Below are 21,213 nucleotides of genomic sequence, written 5' to 3'. Positions count from 1 at the left end.
GCCACCAGCTGGAACTCATTTCCATGTGAAAGATGATTGACACACATTCAGGTAGTGGAGACTCTAAGTAGATAAAGAAAGGTTATCTCTCTTCATTAGAGTATTTCCAATTCAGTGATTGGTTTAAATACTTTTGTTATTATTATTTTTTAGAACAAGATAACCTTCAAAAGATTTAATCTTCATCCTTGAAAATTATGTGAGTAATCCATTTGACTACAAAATGAGACAATGCAGAGGGTTATGAGGATTATAATCACTTATATTTAGGCAGCTGATGAATCAAACTAGTCCAGCAGTCTCGTTCTCAAAGCATGCTTTTAATAAACTAATCACAGGAAAACTGGAATTGAGTGCAGCAGTTTTATTGAAAAAGTCCACAGGTGTGTGCAATTCCTTTATTAAAATGTTTTCAAATACATTGGACAAGGAGGAATCGATGATAGAGATATTCCTTTTTTATACATTTTTATTTCCAGAACTATACAAACATTGGAAAACTTTCCTTTTCTTCCGTTTTAACTAGTAGTAATTCTGTAATGATAGGTTATAGATCTCCCTTTTCAAGCTGCAAGCCCACTTTCCTGGAGGCGACATTTTACAAGTTAAAAAAAAAAAAAGGTCAGTCTTATTTACATGTGCTTAAGGTTGCATAATTGAGCATCATACATGATCTGAAAACCAGTGGATAAATGGTTTTCAAGATTCACCCAGGTGGGTTGAAGGTGTTAAATTCACATAACTGCATACACGTGATTTAGTAGCCAAGACACCCTTTTGTTCCCTTTCATTTTCAAGGTTATCTATAAACTGTGTGCTAGCCATGGGAAAGGTTTGCTTTAGTAAAGGTACTCACTGAGTGAAAGCAGCACTGACAACAACTATTGCTAATCAAGGACATGAATGGGCAGAGAACTGTGTGTGTATATATAATACAAAGTCTAATATTTCAAAATTAACTTGAAGCTCTTATGTAAAAATAATGTCTAGAATAAAAGCTATTTCCTGGACTGGTTTAAAGAATAAAAGACCCCCACAAACACTTGTGTAAGGAAAAAAGTAGAGCTTAACATAGGAAAAGAAACAATAGAAGCACGTGGATTAAATTCGGAAGCTGATCTTGCAATGTATAATTACTGGAGATTCAGTTGAACTATCAATGGCAGATGAAGGCTACAACTGCAGCAGACATATACATTACACTTTATGAGCTATTATATTGGCCATACAGATTTGTCTACATGTTATTTATTTGAATCCTTAAGGCTTCTCTAATGTCTTACATGAAAGTACTGTCTGCTTGGATCTTCCATGCATGAGGGAAAGGGGCAATTTTTCAAGAAAAAAAAAAGTTCTGTCCGCATTTCAATTACAATAGCACATCCAGAGACACAAAATAAAAGACAAAACTTTATGGTACCTTTTTTCTTTTATTTTGGCCCCCAAAAGATGCATGCACTAGACTTTATGTACTACAAGGTATTGAAATATTTACAGCATTGTACATGTGCTCTTAAAGAAATGGCATTTTCATCTTGGTAGGAGTAGAAGTTAACTTTCCTAGCTTAATAATACCTACTCAAAGTGAGAGATGACTCTTCCAAAAAGAAAAGCCCACAGAGAATAAAGCTATAGCATAATTGTAGCCAATGTTAGCCAACTGTACAGCACTTTATCTCCTCTCTCTCTCTCCCTCTCCTGTTTAAAATTGCAGTACCAGCTGTTAAGCGATGTTGCTGTGCTCCTCATTTCTCTCTATTCCAGCAGGTGCAGCTGTATATTACCTGTCCATATGATTTTATTTTCCAATTATTTTTGGATATGGAATGGACATATAACTCACAATAATCAGATGGCAATTTTTGGACAAATGATGTGACTGATATTTACGGGATTATGGCACTAAAGAATTCAGACTATTATAAAGCGCATCGTAAATACTTCAAGTGAATTTAGGAAACCATCTCTCTAAGAAATTCAGTGAGTAAGGCTCATATCACTGATTTCCTTCTACCTTCAAAGGTAAAGATACGATACCCAATAGACCAGGTTGAACAAACAGAAGGCAGTTGGGAAGAAGATGCGGGCGTAGGAGTCCATTTTGGCAATGCGGATGTGTATCCTCCCGTGCCTCCACGCTCCCGTCCGACAATCCTCAAAGCAGCAAAAAAAACTGGCACAGTCCTTGCCATCGAGACACTCGTACCCATATTCTTCATCCCTTTCTTGCAGGTGTGTAGCATTGTTCATTTGAATTGTAGCTGATCGGGGGCGGATGTCAATAGTAGGTGCCTAAGGCAGAGTAGCAAAAAGAGAAAGAATTCTGTTATCATCACCAGAGCAACTGGGAGAGGGAGACTAATGGGTAGCATGTGCATGATGATCTGTGTGGGGCATGAGGGTGCTGAGGGGTTCTAAAGGTAATATTACCTTGAACTTCAATTAAAGTCAGTTGTATCACACACTTTAACTTTACAAGGAAGCAGTACAAATCAATAAAGTTAACAGCTGTGGGCAATTGGCTTCAAAGCCAGACTAAGTAAAATTAAAGGTTAAATGAAATATCTAGGAATGTAATTTGATAGTATTTTGAATTTCTTTTTCGGTTTATATTTTACATAGCTGCTTGATATCTGAAGGCAATTTGTGTATTGCATGTGGAAGGAGATGAATTAACTGGAAATGCAGGATTTTAATAGGGCTGGTTTATGTTGAGACAGGAGCAAATACATATACACAAGAAATAAAGGCAAAAACTGGGTCTTTTGAGTAGGGTTAGGAGAGTCTTTATAAAACTCTCCAATTTTTTGAATATATGCAGTTCAACACCTAGTAATGTTCACCAACTAGACAGTTTGACATATTCCAAATTTTGTATAGTAGCTGTACATATATATCTACACACACATATATATTTTTAGTATCAATTGAGCAAATTAAGCATTAAGCATTTAAACACATCTGAGCACTTGGTGAACACTAGCATGATAGGCATTGAAATTTTCTGCTGATAGTTATTAGGGGGAAATAACAATTCCGTTCTATAAGTATGGAAATTTCCTGGGCTTATTTTATGTAGGTTTTTTTTTTTTATTAAATAAAATCTCTGCATTTCTGAATGCAGATAAGTTTTAGATGCAGAACACAGCTAGATATATTTGCTAAGAGTGTGTTGATCCAGGGACAGCATTAAAAATCTAAATGCATCTTAAACCCTTTCAAAACTCCAATTTTATTTGCATAAGGATCATCATTTGAGTAATTGATGATGACACTGAATTTTGTTCAGGTCAACATGATTTGGTTTTGTAATTTGGAGTGAAATCACAAAGGTTAAAAAGTCAGAGTTGAGTTCTAAAAGGGTAAATTGCAGGACTGTAGGGTAGCTGGTGCTATTGGATCCCATGCCAAATTGAGAAAGAGAGGAGCAGAAATGTTTTAACATTAAACTCTCTTAATTCATGTGATCCAATAATGTTGGTCATTCTTGAACTTATCTAAGTTCAGAACCAAAGTGAATCAGTATTTGGGCTGCTGAATCAACTCTACAGTTTGTTTAGAAGTATGTAACCATTCTACTTAATTAGGTAGTACCTTGAGTAGAATGCTTAGAAGCCTCATTAATAAAAAAAACCAACAAAACACCACTCTCATCCAAGTTCTAACAGTTAAATTCAGCAGTTGCATGCAGTGAATTTCCATTCCAAAAAACATTATACCTTGAAGGAAAACATCCGAAGAAGCTTTCATTTTGTAGACAGAAAAGAGAATCAGAGGGTTTTGTTTTAAATTAAAGAAAGAAAGAAAAGAAAGAAAGAGAAAAAAATAATGTAAATTAAAAATATGTTTCTAAAACATAGTAAGTCTAAAGAACTAGATTTATAGAAAGGTTGGGATAACAGCAATTGAAACAAGTATCTGTAGCATAAAACCCTCACATTTTTGACTTGTCACTGTCTTGTAGCTATAGCTGGGCAAAGGATGTAAGACATCAAACTTCATTTAGATTTTCACATCCTGAGGAGGTTCCAGTCTGTTATGTTGAACTGTTTTGAAAGACACCACTCACAGTTTATAAAACCACTATTTAGAAAGAAGTCTTTTTACCTGCAGATGGTGACCTGAACAGAGTAGAGTTACTTTTACGTTTTTTAGGCTCTGTGATTAGGATCCAGGCAAACATTTCTAGCTCTCTTTCTTCCCAGAAGCTCGCATATAAGCAATGTAAAGAATAAGTAATCTGCTCCTACATGAACACTTTAAAGGAACACAGCTAAATCTGAGGTATTTAGATTTTGTTCCTTTACCTGACTGCATAAGACACACATGCACAGAGACTCCCTTTTATTTCCACCTAAGACAGGACACTTTATCATTTTATTTCGGTTTTTTACAGTCTTCTTCTCAACAGCTTTTAAAGTTGAAATTACAGGAATAATATGTAGTAAAAGGTTCTTTAATTGTTATTTTTTTCTATATCCTTTTTGTGCTCTGTGTTATAACTAAAAGAGAGTATCTTCAAAAGTCGATGAATATTTCAGCAGAGCGAATCCAAATCACTTTATTCTTTGCTAGATGCCTAAAATGGATTTCAAAATGCTCTCTTTTAATGTAAAACACTCGTTCTTCCCTTTTTTTTTTCCTGTAGATGATTATGCTACTTTTCACCCTCTGATTTTAAACTAAGTATTTTAGAGATGCTAGACAACAGGCTTGTCAGTTCAGTTGCTAAAAGCAACGAGAAATCTGTCCTGGTCAAAATAAGTAACATTTTTTTTCCCTGTTTGGGCAAAAGCCCAAATCTCTACTGAGGGTGCTTCCAGGATTTTTTTTTTATTGTTGGTATTATATACATTTTTTTTATTATTGGGTAGCATACATCCATAAATATCATCATAAACTACTGGCCAAATCACTTTCTAAGGAAGAGAAGTAGGTAAAGGAGGTGAGAAATATAAGAAAAAGAAGATAAGGAAACAATGGAAACAGATGCTTAAGGGGAAATTAGAAAAAGCACACACTGCAATTTGAATATAAAAGTTTAACTGTAGTCCTGATAATATGAAAGAAAGTCATGTCAATAACATGGACATAAGTTAGTGGCATAGAATATTGTTAATGCTAAGACAGAGAAACTGAGAAACTTCTACAAAAGTCACAGCAAGAGCTCTATCTATGGGATAAATAATGGGTTTGGTTATAGTTGTGCTTCGCTGAACACTTTGGTTAAAAGGATCTTTATTCTAAGAAATTAGTTTCTCTGGCATGCAGACAACTGTAATACATGAGCTTTTCATTCTCAAGGTGAATGTTTGCATTTCTACTATTACAAAGGAAGAGTATATATGTAATAGCAAAGTATGAAAAGAACTACATTTATAAAGAGAGATTTAAATGCTCTCTCAGAAAAAGTAATTGAATTTTAGGCCTCGCTGGTAAAAAGATACATACTGGGTTTTTCTTCTTTTTGTCTTTATCCTTGCTTGGCTTTCTATTGCTGACAAAGTAATGTAAAGTTCCATATTCCACCAGTGCAGAGAAAACAAAAATAAAGCAGACTGACACAAAAAGATCCATTGCTGTCACATAGGAGACCTTGGGAAGAGATTTACGAGCAATTGTACTGAGGGTAGTCATTGTCAGGACAGTTGTAATACCTGGTAGATAGATAGAAAACAACAGAAATATTATTACTTCAAGTAACAAACTGATTTTGCCAGTTACCTCTCTCTGACTGCTTTTGAAGTACACCTGGAGTTCAAACAGATAGCAAAGATATTAAACAGTACATCCCAGCAATGAAATGTGAATTCAGTAAGAGTTTAGGGGATTAACAGCGGTATGAGATATTTTTGCATGGCCACTGCCAGTGTTGCTCTGTAGAATATTTTGGTTAGGTGGATTCTAAGAAATTTAGTTTAGGATTTTGGTTTGGTAGTTTACTTCTAGGAGCCTTGATTTTTATTTAAAAATTTAGGTTTTGTGCTCAAACCCTTAAACAGAGCTAGAAACTGTCTGTAACTGTGAAGCACTGTGACATACCTCACCACCCCTTCCCCTTTCAGAACATTATTCCCTGTACTATGATGTGAAGAACATTACAAATTAATTAGAACAGTTAAAATCCATCACATTGTACATGGCAAATTTCATACCATTGGTTTTACCTTTTTAGTGGTACAAATAGACTAATTCTCAACAGAGGGATAAGTGTTTTGTGTATCTGAATGCCTTTATTAATTTTCTACTTCTTTAAAGTAGATTTTATAACCTCTTTTTAGAGAGGATGTGAAAAAGTTAAAACTTTCTGTCATGGGAACTACAGTTCCTCTATTCTTGTGTTTCTCTCAAGAGAGTCTGGAATAAAAATTGAGTCCCTCATTTTGCACTCCAATGCTGTAGTTCTCAGAAGAAATGAAAATGCAGAAGGAAAAACTAAAATGATCCTCATTTGTGTGGATTTAATGCAGAAGTAGAAAATGTGTTTGAGTTTCTCTAGTTGAATGTTTCTACTTTGCTGTTTCTTATAGCTACAGCTGCTTTGCACAAGCAAGATTAATTTGGTCTCCATTTATTTGTGGAGCAGTTGCTAAATGTGTAGAAATTTTTAATTCTGATTAGTTGCATGTCACATTTTCATGATTACCACCAAATTCAGTTGGTTTTTTGGCCTGAAGTCTACACTTGATTATTGGCCTCTAAAGTAGAAGTCAGGGTGCTACATTCTCCCCTTATTATCATTATGGCATGCAGGCAGCCAGAAAGGTGGATTCCTTCTCAGTAGTGGATTCCTTCTTCATTTGTATTGCCAGTCACGGTGAGAACAAGTCAAACTACCGCGTCCCTGCCTCTAATCCAGCAATGTTCCCCATCATCTTGACGGTTATAAAAAGTACTGCTGGAATCAGAAAAAATGGAAAAGCTTTTAGCTTTGACAATCTACAATACTCAGAAACTGACACAGTAAAAAGGAAGAGATGCAAATATGGCTTGTCTGTGTTATTCCTTGGAAATCACTACATCCCTCTAAATGAGGAGAATTCTTGTGAAATTGTCTCTTCTCTTACATCTACAAACTCATGATCTGCAGAGGTGTCAATTAAACATCGTAACACTTGAATAAAACCAGGAAAAAATCAACTCACCCAGTGATGTTCTGGCTGGAACTGCATCCTTATTAATCCAGAAAGAGACCCAGGACAAGACAACAATAAGTGTGCAGGGAATGTAGGTCTGAATAGTGAAATAACCCATTCTCCTGCTCAGGTTAAAGAAAACAGACATGACTACGTAGTCTCCTGTAAAACAAAAGCATAATGAGATAAAATATGTTAAAAACCCAACATAAAATTTCTATGTAATAGCTAGGGTTTTCCTATTCCATGTCTGGAGTTCGGGGGGTGTGTATATATATTAAGCTGATTCACCAGAGATACTGATGACAAATACATTCATACATCTTCTTCAACCCAGGTCTAGCTCAAGAGCTGGTGAATTTTCCACATTCTGAAAGTAAACAGTCTTGTGGATCCATTTAGATAACTTTACTGTAAGATTTCCCTTGCATAGTGTGACAGGTTTCTTCTACTCAAGTCACTCCTCACCACCTACAACTGCCCAGGATAGTCCTCTGGCAGCAGCTGAGTGTGTGGTGGTCTAGCCATCTCCAGTCCCCATGCTGTTCCTGTTAGCATACTCAATTCTGCTCTCAAATGTTGCATGCTTTCAGATGTACTCCCTAGATTATCCATGTTGTCAACTATTCTTCAGGGCTAGGCTGTGTCAGTAATTAATTTTTTATTTGCCTGAAGGTTTTCTGTTGTATTTTCTCCTCTAAAATAATTTAAACCCACATTTCCTAAATGCCCCCTCAAGCCAGGCTGGAAGTTACTCTGGTGTACATAACACATCATTCCCATTCAGTAGTTTGTGATTTTCTTTTCAGGTTCTTTTCCTCTCTCAAATTATAAAGTAAATTCCATCTGGATTCAGGGATACAACAAAGCTTCAATTTTTGATGTATTCTTTTCTAACCCAAAAAAATCCCCAACCCAACAACAAAACAAAACAAAACAAAACCAAACCACAAAAAAACTAACAAAAAACCAACCAAACAAACAAACAAAAAAAACACCACAAAACCAAACCAATCCAAAACAAAACCAACCCCAAAATATCAACCCTAGTTCTTTACTTCAGATTACAGCACTCCTGGGAAATCTTGATATCAGAGGAACTACAGAACCCCAGGCTACAAAGACTTCATTGCAATTCAGTGAAAAGCAGCCCAGATAAGTCTCAAACAGAAACACGATACGATTTGCAAATTTCGAGTGAGATAATTTTCCAGCGTTGTCGAAGAGACACTGTGGCTGACGTGTATTCCGCTTAGATCATTACCTTTAGTTAACTTTGAGCTCCCTCTTTTCAGGCATAATTAAAATTTTAATTTCCCCCAGAATAATCACTTTGAACCTGACCACAGAAGAAACTTCAGAGATCATTCTTCAGCTGGTGCTTCTTTGTTATGTTATTTTTTCAAATTGAATGTCCATATTCCTGGGATTAACTGAGTTTAAGTTAGTTATATTATGATACAACTCTACCAGAACCACAAAAAAGGCAAATTTTATACATATGGTTTACAAGGAGATATGGCTGATTAGGAGCAACCAATTGTAATAACTATAGTCTTATTACCCCCTTAGTTCCAAGGTAAGTTTGCATTATATGTGTAGGTCCTTCATATACCAAGAAACCCTGAAAATAAGAAATCACCACTCATCAGAAGCCCTATAAAACTGAAGCCACAAAATTGCAATATAAATCATTCTTGATCTCTTTTCATCATGTATTAACTTCCTAAGAAGTGATTATTTTTTCAGTTTTGGGAGTTGTCTTTTTATTTACTCACCATCATACACGCTTTAATAGCTTTCTATTTAATTTTTCTTTTCTGCCATGGTAGAGCTCCTTTTAAACAGGAGCTGTATTACTTCCATGCAAACATTTTTAAGGAGAAACGGTTTTCATGCTCACTGTTATATAACTTTAATGAGACAAAAAATTACCAAAAGTAAGAGGTGAAATATAAACCCAAACATAGATAAGAACATAAAATGGTACAAAAAATTAGCTCGGAATTGAAATTTGAAAATCAGATGTTTTATTTCTGTGTTGCTTCTTTTTCCTGAAGTTGCACTTGCTACAGAGCCTTTGGAAGTAGCTGAAGGATGCCTAGTTTATGTAAGTGATGTTGGAATTATAGTGTGTCTTCTAATGTTTTGAATAAGGAAAGTACTCTGAGCATACAAAATAATGCAAGACCAAAGATATGCAGTTTAGGACCTACTATCAGTTGTCATAACACATCCATCCAAAATGTCCAATGCATTAACTCCTCTGTGGAACATGCACTTGACAGTACTTTGCTTTAATCACACCTTTTATGATGGAATCTTGCCCCAGCCCTATTTTTAAACGCATTTGGCTTTTTTTTTTTTTTTTTGACTCCATTCATGAACTTCTCAGCTCTTTAGCTAAGACCAGCTTAAATATTCTCTGGGTTTTTTCAGATTATCTCTGTGCCTCCAGTGATTTTTCACTCCTGGTGTGATGGCTGCATGAAGCTATCAAACTAAGACATTATTTTAGCAAAAAAATGACTGAGAGTTGATCCTTAGCACAGTGTCATTCATTAGTCCTCAGCTGACAAATTGATAGTCTTTTCATTATTACCTCATCCTCTTTCCCTGAGCTCTGGCTCTTGTTTATCCAATATTGTCTACTGCAGCAAGAAAGCTTCTCAGACTGCCAGATTCCTTTTGGAGGACTAATATACTTTTGGATTTTTCTAGAAATGAATGATAATGCAATGTGGCAGTGTCTTTGTAAGGATACTTAAGGACTTAACATTTGGCACCATAATTAGAAGATTTTGGATTACTTAGCCATTCACCAGAGACCTTACAGTTCTACAGCCCATGGTAACTGTTACATATGTCTAGAAAATAATACCTAGATAATTTTCAATCTTTAAAGAAATAAAAAATTTCCCTGGAAAAAATAATCTTATTACACTGAAGAGCATAACAACTCATCCTTAATATATTTAGACCTTTTCTCTCTCTGAATATATGTATTTCTCCTATTCTTCTATATCAGTCTGTGTTTGTATGCATATACAGGTAATAGACATAGTCTTTGTCATCTGAAGATACAATAACAAGTTAATCAATTTCTTTGGTGATATATATTTCAACCAGAATACAATCCCTCAGGAAAATGCTATCCAGGTCATGTTTATCCTTATGTATAAATACTCTTGTTTTCTACTTAGTGTATATTCCTGCCAATTATGTTTGAAAGATCACGAGATGTAGGGCAGGGTTCTGACTTGAGACACAACGTTTTCATACTGTCTCTCTGAAAGGGAATTTGAGTATTTCTTTTGGTGGCAATAACCTCTGCTGCACACAGAGAGTGTGCATGGATCTTAAGTCACTTCCAGAGTAGGAGATACTTTGAAAATGAGATGCATACATCAGTATTCAGTGATCATGACCTTACAAAAGGTTGTATTTCTAACAGTCCTGTTCCATCCTATTTTACACAGGCTCAAAGCAGTCTATGTGAGCTTCGGAAATTGTCAAATTCCTCCTAATATACATGTGTGATGTAATGATTTAAATACCAGGATTCAGGCTCTGTTAGCTGGTAGGGGAAGTGAATTCCTGATGTGAGGAACCCTCTGTGCGCACATCCTGGCCTAAGTCCCAAAGGTTCAATAGAAGGAATTAGCGGGGCCAGGAAGCATAGCCAGGGGAACGTACCCTGTACTTAACTGATTTACTCAGCACAATGGATGTGATCCTTCATTGCTTCCTGGTTGTGGAATCATTTCTACCTGTGTAAAGTGAATGGGAAATTATACCCATTAGTGCTCTCTTTATGCATGTTTAAGTGACTGTGCAAAGTGTAAGGTACTGGGGAAACAAGCCTCTAATTTGTACTCAAAAGTGATTTGGACTCTAGTGCAAATGCAAGAGAAAAGAACTGCTTTAGAACATCATAGGAAGTTGGTGTCTTAATTATAGTTTAGGTAGCAACACTTTTAGCTGTGATTGTCTCACGCTATTATGAGATTCTGCTTTCTGTTTTTTAAAACACTGATGGATTTAAATTATTAAAAGAACTGCAGAAGAGCTTCAAAAATCATATGTTGGCCACCTGGTCAAGTTATTTGTATGCGTCACTTCAGTTAATTCTCATAGATGGGTTGGAGTGGGGAGCATTCAGTGCTCTGTTGCTTTCTGTTAACTCTACGATAGAGTTTTGAACAGGGAAATTCCATTAGATGAAGGGCTGGCCTTTTAATGCGTTGGCATTTCTGTGAAAATATTTAATGGGTAACTTCAAAGCTTTGGAAAACAACCAGTGTTTGCATAGACATGTTCATACACATAAGGTTTTTGAAAGTTTGTAAGAAGACTTAATTTCTTCCTCTGTTTCTTACAAAGCTACACAGCACTCTGAATGGCACAGCAAAAACCAATGGATGGTAGAGATGGCTCTCTTCTTCTCAAACTGTATTTGTCCCATTAAACATTTCACCACCTAAAATCAGAATTTCTCTACGTTGGGCTGAAAGTTTACAGCACATGAGCTCATCACCTCATGCTGACTCCATGGTGTCAGGAGTTTCATTGTGGAGCTCTTCTCCCTGAGAAACTGCACGTATTCTATCCCAGGGTCTGAACAGGATTTTTCTTGAATATTTGGTTACCTTAAATATTTTTGGCAGAGTTTAATACTATGAAAATCAATGTGTGTTTTAGTAATTCTGATATTTTTTATAATTTAGTGCTTTTTGTGCCAAAAATATAAAAATCTGTGAAGAAAATTAATTATATAGGAGAACATTGATGATGAATCACTAACCGGCAGAAAAAGCTACCAAGTATCTTTATTGTATCTTTTTAAAAATTAAGTGTTCCTCTACTAGATGGATCTGTGAAGCTGCCGAAAAAAAAAATACAGATAGGAGAAGAGTAACGTATGAGCCAAACTCTCCCAAAATCTCAGGTCATCGTTTGTTCTTTAAGGAAAGATCAAATGACTAAAAACTAGGATCCGTGTAGGTCAAGTAATATGCACAATTCTGTCAGAGCAGCAAATACTGGCCACACGGTTCATACAGACCCAGAGATGCACCAGCTGTCCAGATTCCCAGTGGGCTTTTATCTCCTCATTTTACACAGAAACCCTGCAGAGAACCAGAACTTTTTAAAAATATTCGCTGTAAGAACCATATGAAAATATAGATAGAAATGGAACCTTTTCTCATAATTATCTCATATAAACAAGTACATAAATAAATGACATGTTTATATATTGAAGCCCTATCCAGTTCATATTTCCAGATGGAGTATATATAGAGAAAAAGGCAAATAGAAAAACTCGAACCACAGGAGGGCACTGTCACCTCAGAAGAGAAATGAGAAACGCTAGCAAGTCTGCCAGTGGAAAACTGACTCTTAAAAACTTTTAATTATTCTTGCCATTGAGTGTTTATACAAACACTGAAATGGCACAACTGACTTGTATGGCTCTGTTATCAGAGGGGCACTTTGAAGGACTAAACTGACTCTTGTAGGGTAGAAATATCACCAAAGGAACATCACCTTTGTGCTACAACTAATGAGTATAAACTTCATAAATTGTTAATGAAGAAAAACAGTGGCAGCAGAATTTATCTTCTTTTCCTCATAAATAGCTAATAGATACATCCTTTTTCTCTCTCTCTTTTACTGTTAACATGGCCAACAGTCTCCTTTTCTGTTAGGCAGAGATCACAGCTAGTACTGTTGGTTTATTTTAAAAGAAAGAACAGGGTAATAGCAGTTTAATGGAAAATTTGTGTTTTCTAGGGCTTAGTCATGGTACATGGAAATACCATTAAAGTAGTAGCATACGATTTCTATAAACATCTCCTTTAAGCTAGGCAGTTCCTATTCTCTCTAGCTCTTTAAATGCTACTGGATTAGTATAGACTATAAAAGTAATAGTAAACAGGACCAAAAAGATTCTAAATGAATCCTTCTTCTAAAAAGAGTCAGGCCTGGTGCCATTTTTATACAGCTATTCTGTAATAACAAATAATAAGTAGATGGTATTAGATTGTGGGGCATTGCCTGTAAAACAACTGATTTCCTTCACATTGTGTGCCCTTCTGTATTTCTGGTACACTGGAGGGCAGCAGGGTCACCCAAAAGCTACTGCAAGTGGAGACAGAAAATTAAAGGAAACAAAAAAAGATAGAATATGGACAAAGCCTTTTCTCTTTCATGTCAAATCAGGTGATGGTACCAGAGCTCTGGTGTCTGCTTTGCTCAGCAGTGCCTAGATGCAGATTACTGCCCCCAGGAAAGGCAGGAAAAGGGGACAATGGGAGACAGGAATCAGACTTCTCTCCCAAATCAAGCCAGTGTCAAACTGTGGATTACATTGTACAGTGCAGCTCTAATCTAGGATGAAAAATCATGTAAGTATCTTAAGATTGGTGTATTTGTCCTGATGCATCTTAATTTGGCTTTTCTCCCCATCTCTTTTCTTGCCTTGACAGGGTCTATATTTGGAGTTTGCTGTCTTGGTGACTTTCTTGGGTACTGAGTCAGCCTGAAGATGTGGTTCACTGAGATGTCTTGCACTGTTACGGTGGCATTAGGAAAATATAATATTAGTTCTAAACTGTCACACTGAGGATTCAGATTTAACCTATTCAAATTATTGTCCTGTGTAAAATTTAGTGCCCTGGTTTTTTTAAACTCTTCCAACAGATCAGAAAGTTCTTAAGTCTGTCTAGTTCAGTACTAATGTACTTCTAAAGCCAGTCATTGATCTCATGAAGAGATGATACTCGCTCTTCCAGTGCAATATGTTTTTACATATATTGCAGGAAAGTAATTTCAGCTGAAGTATTTGATCACTGGGCATGTGAGTGACTGTTCATCAAGACAGGAGAGAAATATGGTTACAGGACTGATCATAAGCTGATACGTATGAGATTTATTGGTTCCCACAGCCAGAAATTAAAGCCTGGGGAAAAGGCAAAACCAGAAAAAATGCTGTTCCCTAGATATCCGACCATGAGACCTTCTTATCTCATTCTTTGCCAAATGTCATTTTCATTGTTTCTGTCCTTCACAGCTTTTTGTTCTTTCACTGACTGATTTTTAGAATGCGTAAGGGCCAAAGTTCAAAAAAAATTTAATAATTAAGTCTCTTCCTTTCCAAAAATGCTCAACAATCTCTTTCCACCTGAGGTTTAGCAGCAAAATATCACTATTATGTCATGATTTGAAATATAATCCTGTAAATGTTTAGTCTTTAGGACAAAGAAAGAACATCTGCCATGGCATTGCAGATATTTGCTTGTAATAGACTTGAAGCACAAGGATGACATGCCAGTCCCTACCTGGCTGCTGGCATTACACAGAGAATGTACCAGCCACAGTCATTGCTGGAACAACACAGCAAGTGTAGGGAGTGATGGAGTGATTTCCCCTAAAAATTGAATTGATTGAATTGTGGGAACTCTAAATACCCATTTTGAAGCTGTGATTATACTTTGATTATGTAATGAGGCAAAATAATGTTAAGATTTTGACAAAGGTTGCACTGTAGTCCATTTATATGAGATTATCTCTGGGATTCAGATAGCTGCAAGCCTGCCTTTCAATTTACATTCCAAAGGATGAATCCTAACTGCATTGCACAGCAATGTATTTGTTTTTCAATTTGAGACATTCTTCTAGAAGACACTATGCTCAACTTACATTTGAGCAGTAAACACTAACCTCTTCCTCCTGCTATCAGTTTGCCTTGCGGACAAGATGTGATCTGTGTGCAGATTCCAAATTGTTTCTGGTTTATTAAGTATTTTATCTTGCAGAAGCCAGGTGCAAACCGTCAACAATGTGCAAATTAATCTTGTTCACAATCACAGTTAACAGGTAACAGCAGAAACATCCACTGGCAAAAGTAGATGTTGCAAAATAGTCTAAGGTGTGATTGCTGAGGAAATAAAATGGAAGAAACTAGCTCTAATAGAACAGTTATTCATATGCGAAGAAAGCAGATGACAAATGTTTGGGTGTATTTTTAACCTCTTAAACTTTCTAGTAGGATATTATTGACATCAGGTAGAAAGTAAAATTGTTGAAGGAAAGAAAAAGAAGCTTTCAAAACCAGTAAGTCTTTAGTTATTCCAAAGGGGAGGGGAAGAGGGATTTTTAAAATCAGAAAAGAAATAAAGGCCCTGAAGCAGAAGGAAGTAGGTTATGATTGAAATAGTAAATAAATGTAGAATTAAAGTAGAAGATGTTGGAGAAATTGAGAAAGAGAAATTAGTAAAAATGGCAAGCAATGAAATAATGTTATGAAATTACACTTAATACCAGGACTAAGATAAGCCATAGGCCCACATGCAACAGGCCTGAAGGGAAGAAGATGAAGAGGATGCTTAGTTTGAAGGTCATCTCTCAGAAGAGACAGCTATGAATCATGAATAATTTATAACCAGTGTTGCTATTTGAAGTCAAACAGATCAAGCTTAGGATTTAAAAAAATTCTTTAAAGACTACAGATACCATCTTGAAGCTTCAGTTACCAGCTTCACAGGAATAAAGGTAGAGCTTCTAGGTGTATGTAATCACTCTAGTCCAAATCCTACAAGGTATTTAAATGGCTTGCTCTTTTCAAGAGGAGACCTTTGAAGAACTATTTATTTCTCAAATAGACACATTCAGGATAACATTCACAGCTACTACAACACAGGTTCCCCTGGGAGTCTCCATTCCATGTCGCAGTGTGTACGCCATCACATTGCACGTTTTCAGGCCAGAAAGTGAAACCTCTTAATCTTTTCTTAAAAGTGAGGTTATGACATTGTGAATCCTATGGATTATGCTTTTTTGAGGCTTTCTTCTCTTAACATTTGAAAATGTTATGTCCTAGAAAGCTTTTAAGAATGGACTGGCAATTCTAGATCTGAAACACTGTGTGGCATCCAGAAAGGGATGCATTTGTAGTCCCACAGGAACTTGGTGAGGGAGCTCTGGATTGATCTTTACCATGTAGGCTGGAGTGTGCCCTGCACATCAGTGATGTAATATGAAGTCACTGAAAGTGAGACCTTTGTGACGGCTCCTGCAGTATTTTTTAGAAATTCAGATACTGTGTTTGTAACTCCACAGGGAGATAAGGCTGGGACAGATGCTAGGCACCAGAGAAGGTTAAAATGCCCCGAAAAGTCCTCCAATGCTTTTTGCTTTTATCTTTCTGTAGAGGTTGCTAGACTTCAGGGCGAGATGATAGGTTAGATGTAGAAATGATGCAGTGGTCATTCATACCTTGCATGTGTAGCTTGTTATAGAGATTCTCTATGAAACAGTCATGATGTTACTTCAGATTCCATAAGAGAGAAGGATACTCAAAACGCAAAATGCAAAAGCAATAAAATTGCAAGCATTAATTTCTCACACCCAACAAAATAATATTTGCTTTGAGGGGGCTCATGAGTTTCCTGGAAGGCATGTACATATGGAAATGCCATCTAGTTTCCTTTAAGAAAGCAGCATTCCCGCCAGACAGATGCAGCGTGGCTCCTCCATGGTGTGTGCCCAGCAGCTGGGTCCCTTCTAGTTCAGCTCTGCTGCCACACTCCTCAGCAAACACTTGGCCCTTCATATGCACATACTGCAGGTGGGAGAAAAAGAGTTGCCCAGAGACCATTTAAATACTGTTTTTACTCTTTTTCACTGTACTGAAGTCGGAGGCTTGTTTATTGTTACGACTTCAAGTTTTTATCATGGAAATGACAGCCGTGTTCCAAAATTGCATCCCAACTGTTCCTAGCCAGATCAATTTTAAACTAATTTTATTATTTCTAGAAGTTCAAAAGAAGATGACTTGTGGTAGTTTTTGAAAAATACATGTTTTACTGATGTAGTTTCCTCCTTGTTTCTTGATCCTAACATTTCTATGTGAACATCTTTTTAAGGCAAGTGGATGTTTGAAAATATGAATACAGGCATAAAGTTCTCCAAGTAGTTTTCAACTTGAAACAATTTATTTGTTGTTTATTTGTTTTAGCATGAGCTAGCAACCCTGATTTTGGAATAGAATTCCCCTATAACAGGAATTTTATCTAGAAGAAAAAAGTTAATATCTCCCAAGTTTACATTTCCAGAGCAAATGAATTATAGAATTAGAGCTCTGCCATATCAAAAATAATTTTGCTCATTGCCCTCTACTGAAAGGCTACTTTTTCCTTTAAATTGATTTTATAATATATTGTAACTTTTATGCACAGATAATCCCTACAGCACTGCATTCAGATACGTATATTAACAATTCTCATACGTTCATCTTTGATTTTAGCTAGTACAGGTGGAATGAAGCTCCCGCATTCAACTAGCCTAATCTGAAGTGTAGGCTCTGTCTATGAAGAACTTCATCTTGGCCTGAATTTTCTTATTTTCAAAGGTCTTAGAATCAAATATTATTATAAGTACATTTCTGCATAAAATTTTTGCTCACAAGTCTGCTAGAGGATCTTCTTACAAAAGCTGAGTGTATATTAGAAAATTACTTTCTCTTTAATTCTGCACACTAAATCCAAACTCCTTATCTGAACTGGGCATAAAATAATTGCCATTCTTCAATCTACAAATATTATGCTGAACACTTCTCAGATTATTTCAGTTGTTTCCTTATTTCACTTTAATTCCTAATATTCTTATTGGGATATTTTGGCTCATAGAGCTTAAGTCCTATCCAGAGGTTGGAATTACAATGGCTTGTGAAATGTAATTAAAATTGAGGTAAATAATGAATAGCCCTTTTCTATAAGCCTCAAAAGTGGTACTGTTCAGGCTTTAGTTAAAACTTACAGAACTACATTGCTTTTTATCCTGTTCATCTAAGAGAAGTCAAGGTCATATTATCTCAGGCAGTCCTTGATTCAAATTCTGAAAATATTGATAAATTATAAATATTAAGGCAGAAGTTGTAAAGTGTCAAAAAGAAAGATAGAGGAATTTGCATATAATGGGGCTGCTGCTTTCCACAACATCAGCAACTCCATACAGTCCTCCTCCTAAGAAGGGTTAAGAAATGACTTAGAGAACTCCTATGAGGTGCTTTCAGCTGCTGAAAATGGCATTTACATGTTAATTAGACAGAAGGGAATTCTACCATGAGATGCAAATCCACAAGAAACTGGCCCTTCTCACAGATCTACCCATTCCTACTTAATTATCCCTAGAGAAAACCTCTCATCACATCAGGAAACAAAAATCCATTTTAAACTTTTAAGGATGTGTCAGTAGGAATTAAGTGGGCCACAGAGAAAGAGACGAGGTAGAGATTTTTCCTCTCCAAACTCACCAGTCTCACCAACACAACATTATGTTTAGGGGGTCCTGTTAATTGCAAAGCCACGTCAGGAAGAAGAGGTTCCAGAGGTGTGGTAACTGCTGCAAGTACACAACGGTTCATCGTCCTACACAGACAGGCACCATCACCCCCAGTGCCAGCTGAGTTATCCTCCACCAGCTGCCTGGCAGGGAGTTCCACAGCTACAGTCTTGGCCATGGCAGAGCTCTGAAATCGTGCTGGCACGACTGGCACGCAATGCCATACCCTCTGTGGGGGGACACCCTGGGCACTGCTGGAATTTGCTCTTGACATATAAAACGAGCCAGTTCAGGAGTACAGAGAGATGTCGTGTTGCCATAATCCAATATTCAGATCATTTATTTCTTCCTTTTTCACTTCAATTCTCTGAATTACAAAGTCATAATTGGTTTTTACTATTTGCACTATTCACTAATAATAAAATCTCTTGGTGAAGTTCTTTACTTTTCTTGTCACCAGACATATATTGTCTCTCTCTGAACAGGAGGATATCATAGATTTCCTATACCTGAAAGCCTGCTCCTTTTTCTCTAAATCAAGTCATACAGTTTTTGGCAATTCTTGTTTTTTTAAAATAATAGTGGAAAGAAAATTTTTTTTTCTTCATATTCAGCAATACTTTTGCTTTTCCCAGGATCAAAGCAAATAATAGAATTATTCAAGAACTATTACTTCTTAGCTCAAATCCTTAGCACAAGAGCAAACATAGCTGGAGTTGACAATATGCTGTCATAAAAGTTAACATAGGCATTTCCAAGATATTACTGTTTCACTTCGGGACTTTGCAACTGGAACAATCTAATAGCTGTGTTCCAGACCAGTAATTTGCTACAGTGAGATAAGAAGGGGAATTTTGGTGAACTTACAAGGGTGGTTGGAAGTATTCAAACTTGTTTTGTTTTGAAATAAATGTTACTGAGTAACAGCAGAAAATAATCAAAGAAATCATTCCAATTCTTTAATGACTGTGTGGTTTAGCGTTTTTCATAACTAGAAAAGGGTGTAAAGTAAGGTCAAACAGTTATTGCTATCTGTAATTTGAACCCATAGGTTGTGAACCCATTGTAGGACTTTCGAAGGGAGGTAAGGGAAGAGAGTTGTTCAGGGAGTTTTTAACCTATGCACTCTGAATGGAAGCAGTATTGTGTCACTGGTTGTTACCTACAGAGCATGGCTCTACTTCCTCTTCAAATTCATATTCTCAAGATTAAAGTAGAAGAAATTGAGCTACAATCAACAAGAACACATTACTTGCAATAGTCAAGTTTTTTGATAATTTTCTCATTTCTTGAAACTATATTCCAAGAAAGAACAAATAGCAATTGCTGTCTAGTTTTCTGATCACTTGTAGTTACTAGCATTAAGAGACACAAAGGGTGTTGTGGTATTTTATGCATTAAATCTTGGAAAATATTTTCAAATTCTTCTATGTACAACACGACACAAGAAAGTATTATTACCTCAGTTTTATCCTATACCTCTTTAGCCTTAATTATGCAGTTTTCTTGAGAGTAACAAAGAACTCACTTAATAGAGTGTATCAATTTTTGAGAAAAGTGGCATATTTATAGCTTCTGTAATGTACGTTGAAATGAGGACAATTATGCCTTGTTTCAAATGGCAGTGTAAAAACACTATTTACAATTAAGAATTCGTTTTAACAAAACGAAATGAGGGAGTTAATGTTTGAGAAATGTACAGTGATAATGACAATTATTTGAATGTTACTGCCATGCTTAACATTATTTTACTCTACTACTCTGCAAGAAAGTGTTGTCAGCATTGTAGCATGGGTTTGTGGAATTGTGTAGATAACGTATCTAAAAATGGAAGTAGAACATTTTCTAGTCACAAGGTAAAGCAAAGTACTTTGTACACATACTGTACGTACTGTAGTTTGTACATACTGCACACATTTTTGTTTAACACCGTAGTGCATTTTCTTTTTGACCCTCCCATTGTATTTGATTATAAAAAAAAATAAAAATTAAAGCTCACTGCGAAGGTGTCTTAAACTTGGTTATGTTCATTTAGTTTCATTTGCTTTTTACATGGGATATTTGGCTGGGTTTAAGTGTTATCAGTTCTCATTGATGCTACCAGACTTGTGTGTAACAACTGACTTCCACCCAGCCTCTTTCAGTTATATCTGCTCAAATACAGTGGCAACCTCCCTCGACAAAACAGCATCTTAAATAAGTAGGTTACTAAAAATGCTGTGTAATGACAGGAGATTGGGAAGCTCGAAATTGCACTTGCAAATTGAAGGGATTTACCTAAGAACATCCTTAGAGCATATGTTTATTATTTAGGACATATATGTCCTCCAGGCAAAACTAAACCTATTTCAATGAACTATCCCTGCACTATACACATCATGAACATTGAGCTGTCATCATCTTCAAACATCCTTAATTAATTTATATTTCTCCACTAAAAGAGCAGGAAGATAATGAGTAATGTAAGACCAAGGGACAAAAAAGTGAAAGAAATTATCTTTTAATCATCATACTACAAACATTTTTTTTTGTACAAAAAAGGGGTCTGGAAGTGAAACATCAGTGCAGGAACTGTCAGATTGAGACTGATCAATTCACAGGTTACAGAGATTATTTTGTGACTTTACCACTGAATGGTAATTTAAACATATTTACTTACTCTAAAAGATAACTCCCCTAAAAATGCTTCATGCTCAGCCTTATTTTAATGCTAAAATAATTCTGACTATACACT

At 36.1% G+C, this 21,213-nt stretch overlaps 1 protein-coding gene across 2 annotated transcripts in view; it reads right to left on the bottom strand.

The window, feature by feature from the left end:
• Positions 1 to 349: 349 nt before the first annotated feature.
• GABRG2 (gamma-aminobutyric acid type A receptor subunit gamma2) overlaps positions 350 to 21,213 on the bottom strand; it is a 54,827-nt gene continuing 33,963 nt past the window's right edge. Inside the window, exons 7-10 of one of the 2 annotated variants that reach the window (XM_050312559.1) lie at positions 7,146 to 7,298; positions 5,452 to 5,657; positions 3,720 to 3,743; positions 350 to 2,292 (exon numbers count right to left, since the gene is read on the bottom strand). In XM_050312559.1, coding sequence (XP_050168516.1) covers positions 2,017 to 2,292; positions 3,720 to 3,743; positions 5,452 to 5,657; positions 7,146 to 7,298 — 659 coding nt within the window. In that variant the 3' untranslated portion in view covers positions 350 to 2,016. The remainder of the gene's footprint in view (positions 2,293 to 3,719; positions 3,744 to 5,451; positions 5,658 to 7,145; positions 7,299 to 21,213) is intronic. The other variant, XM_050312560.1, reaches the window with a different exon arrangement.

This window comes from Myiozetetes cayanensis, unplaced genomic scaffold (genome assembly GCF_022539395.1).
Source record: "Myiozetetes cayanensis isolate MyiCay16 unplaced genomic scaffold, myiCay2020 scf17, whole genome shotgun sequence".
Classification (NCBI taxonomy): Eukaryota; Metazoa; Chordata; class Aves; order Passeriformes; family Tyrannidae; genus Myiozetetes; species Myiozetetes cayanensis.
This window is presented reverse-complemented; position numbering and strand designations above follow the sequence as displayed.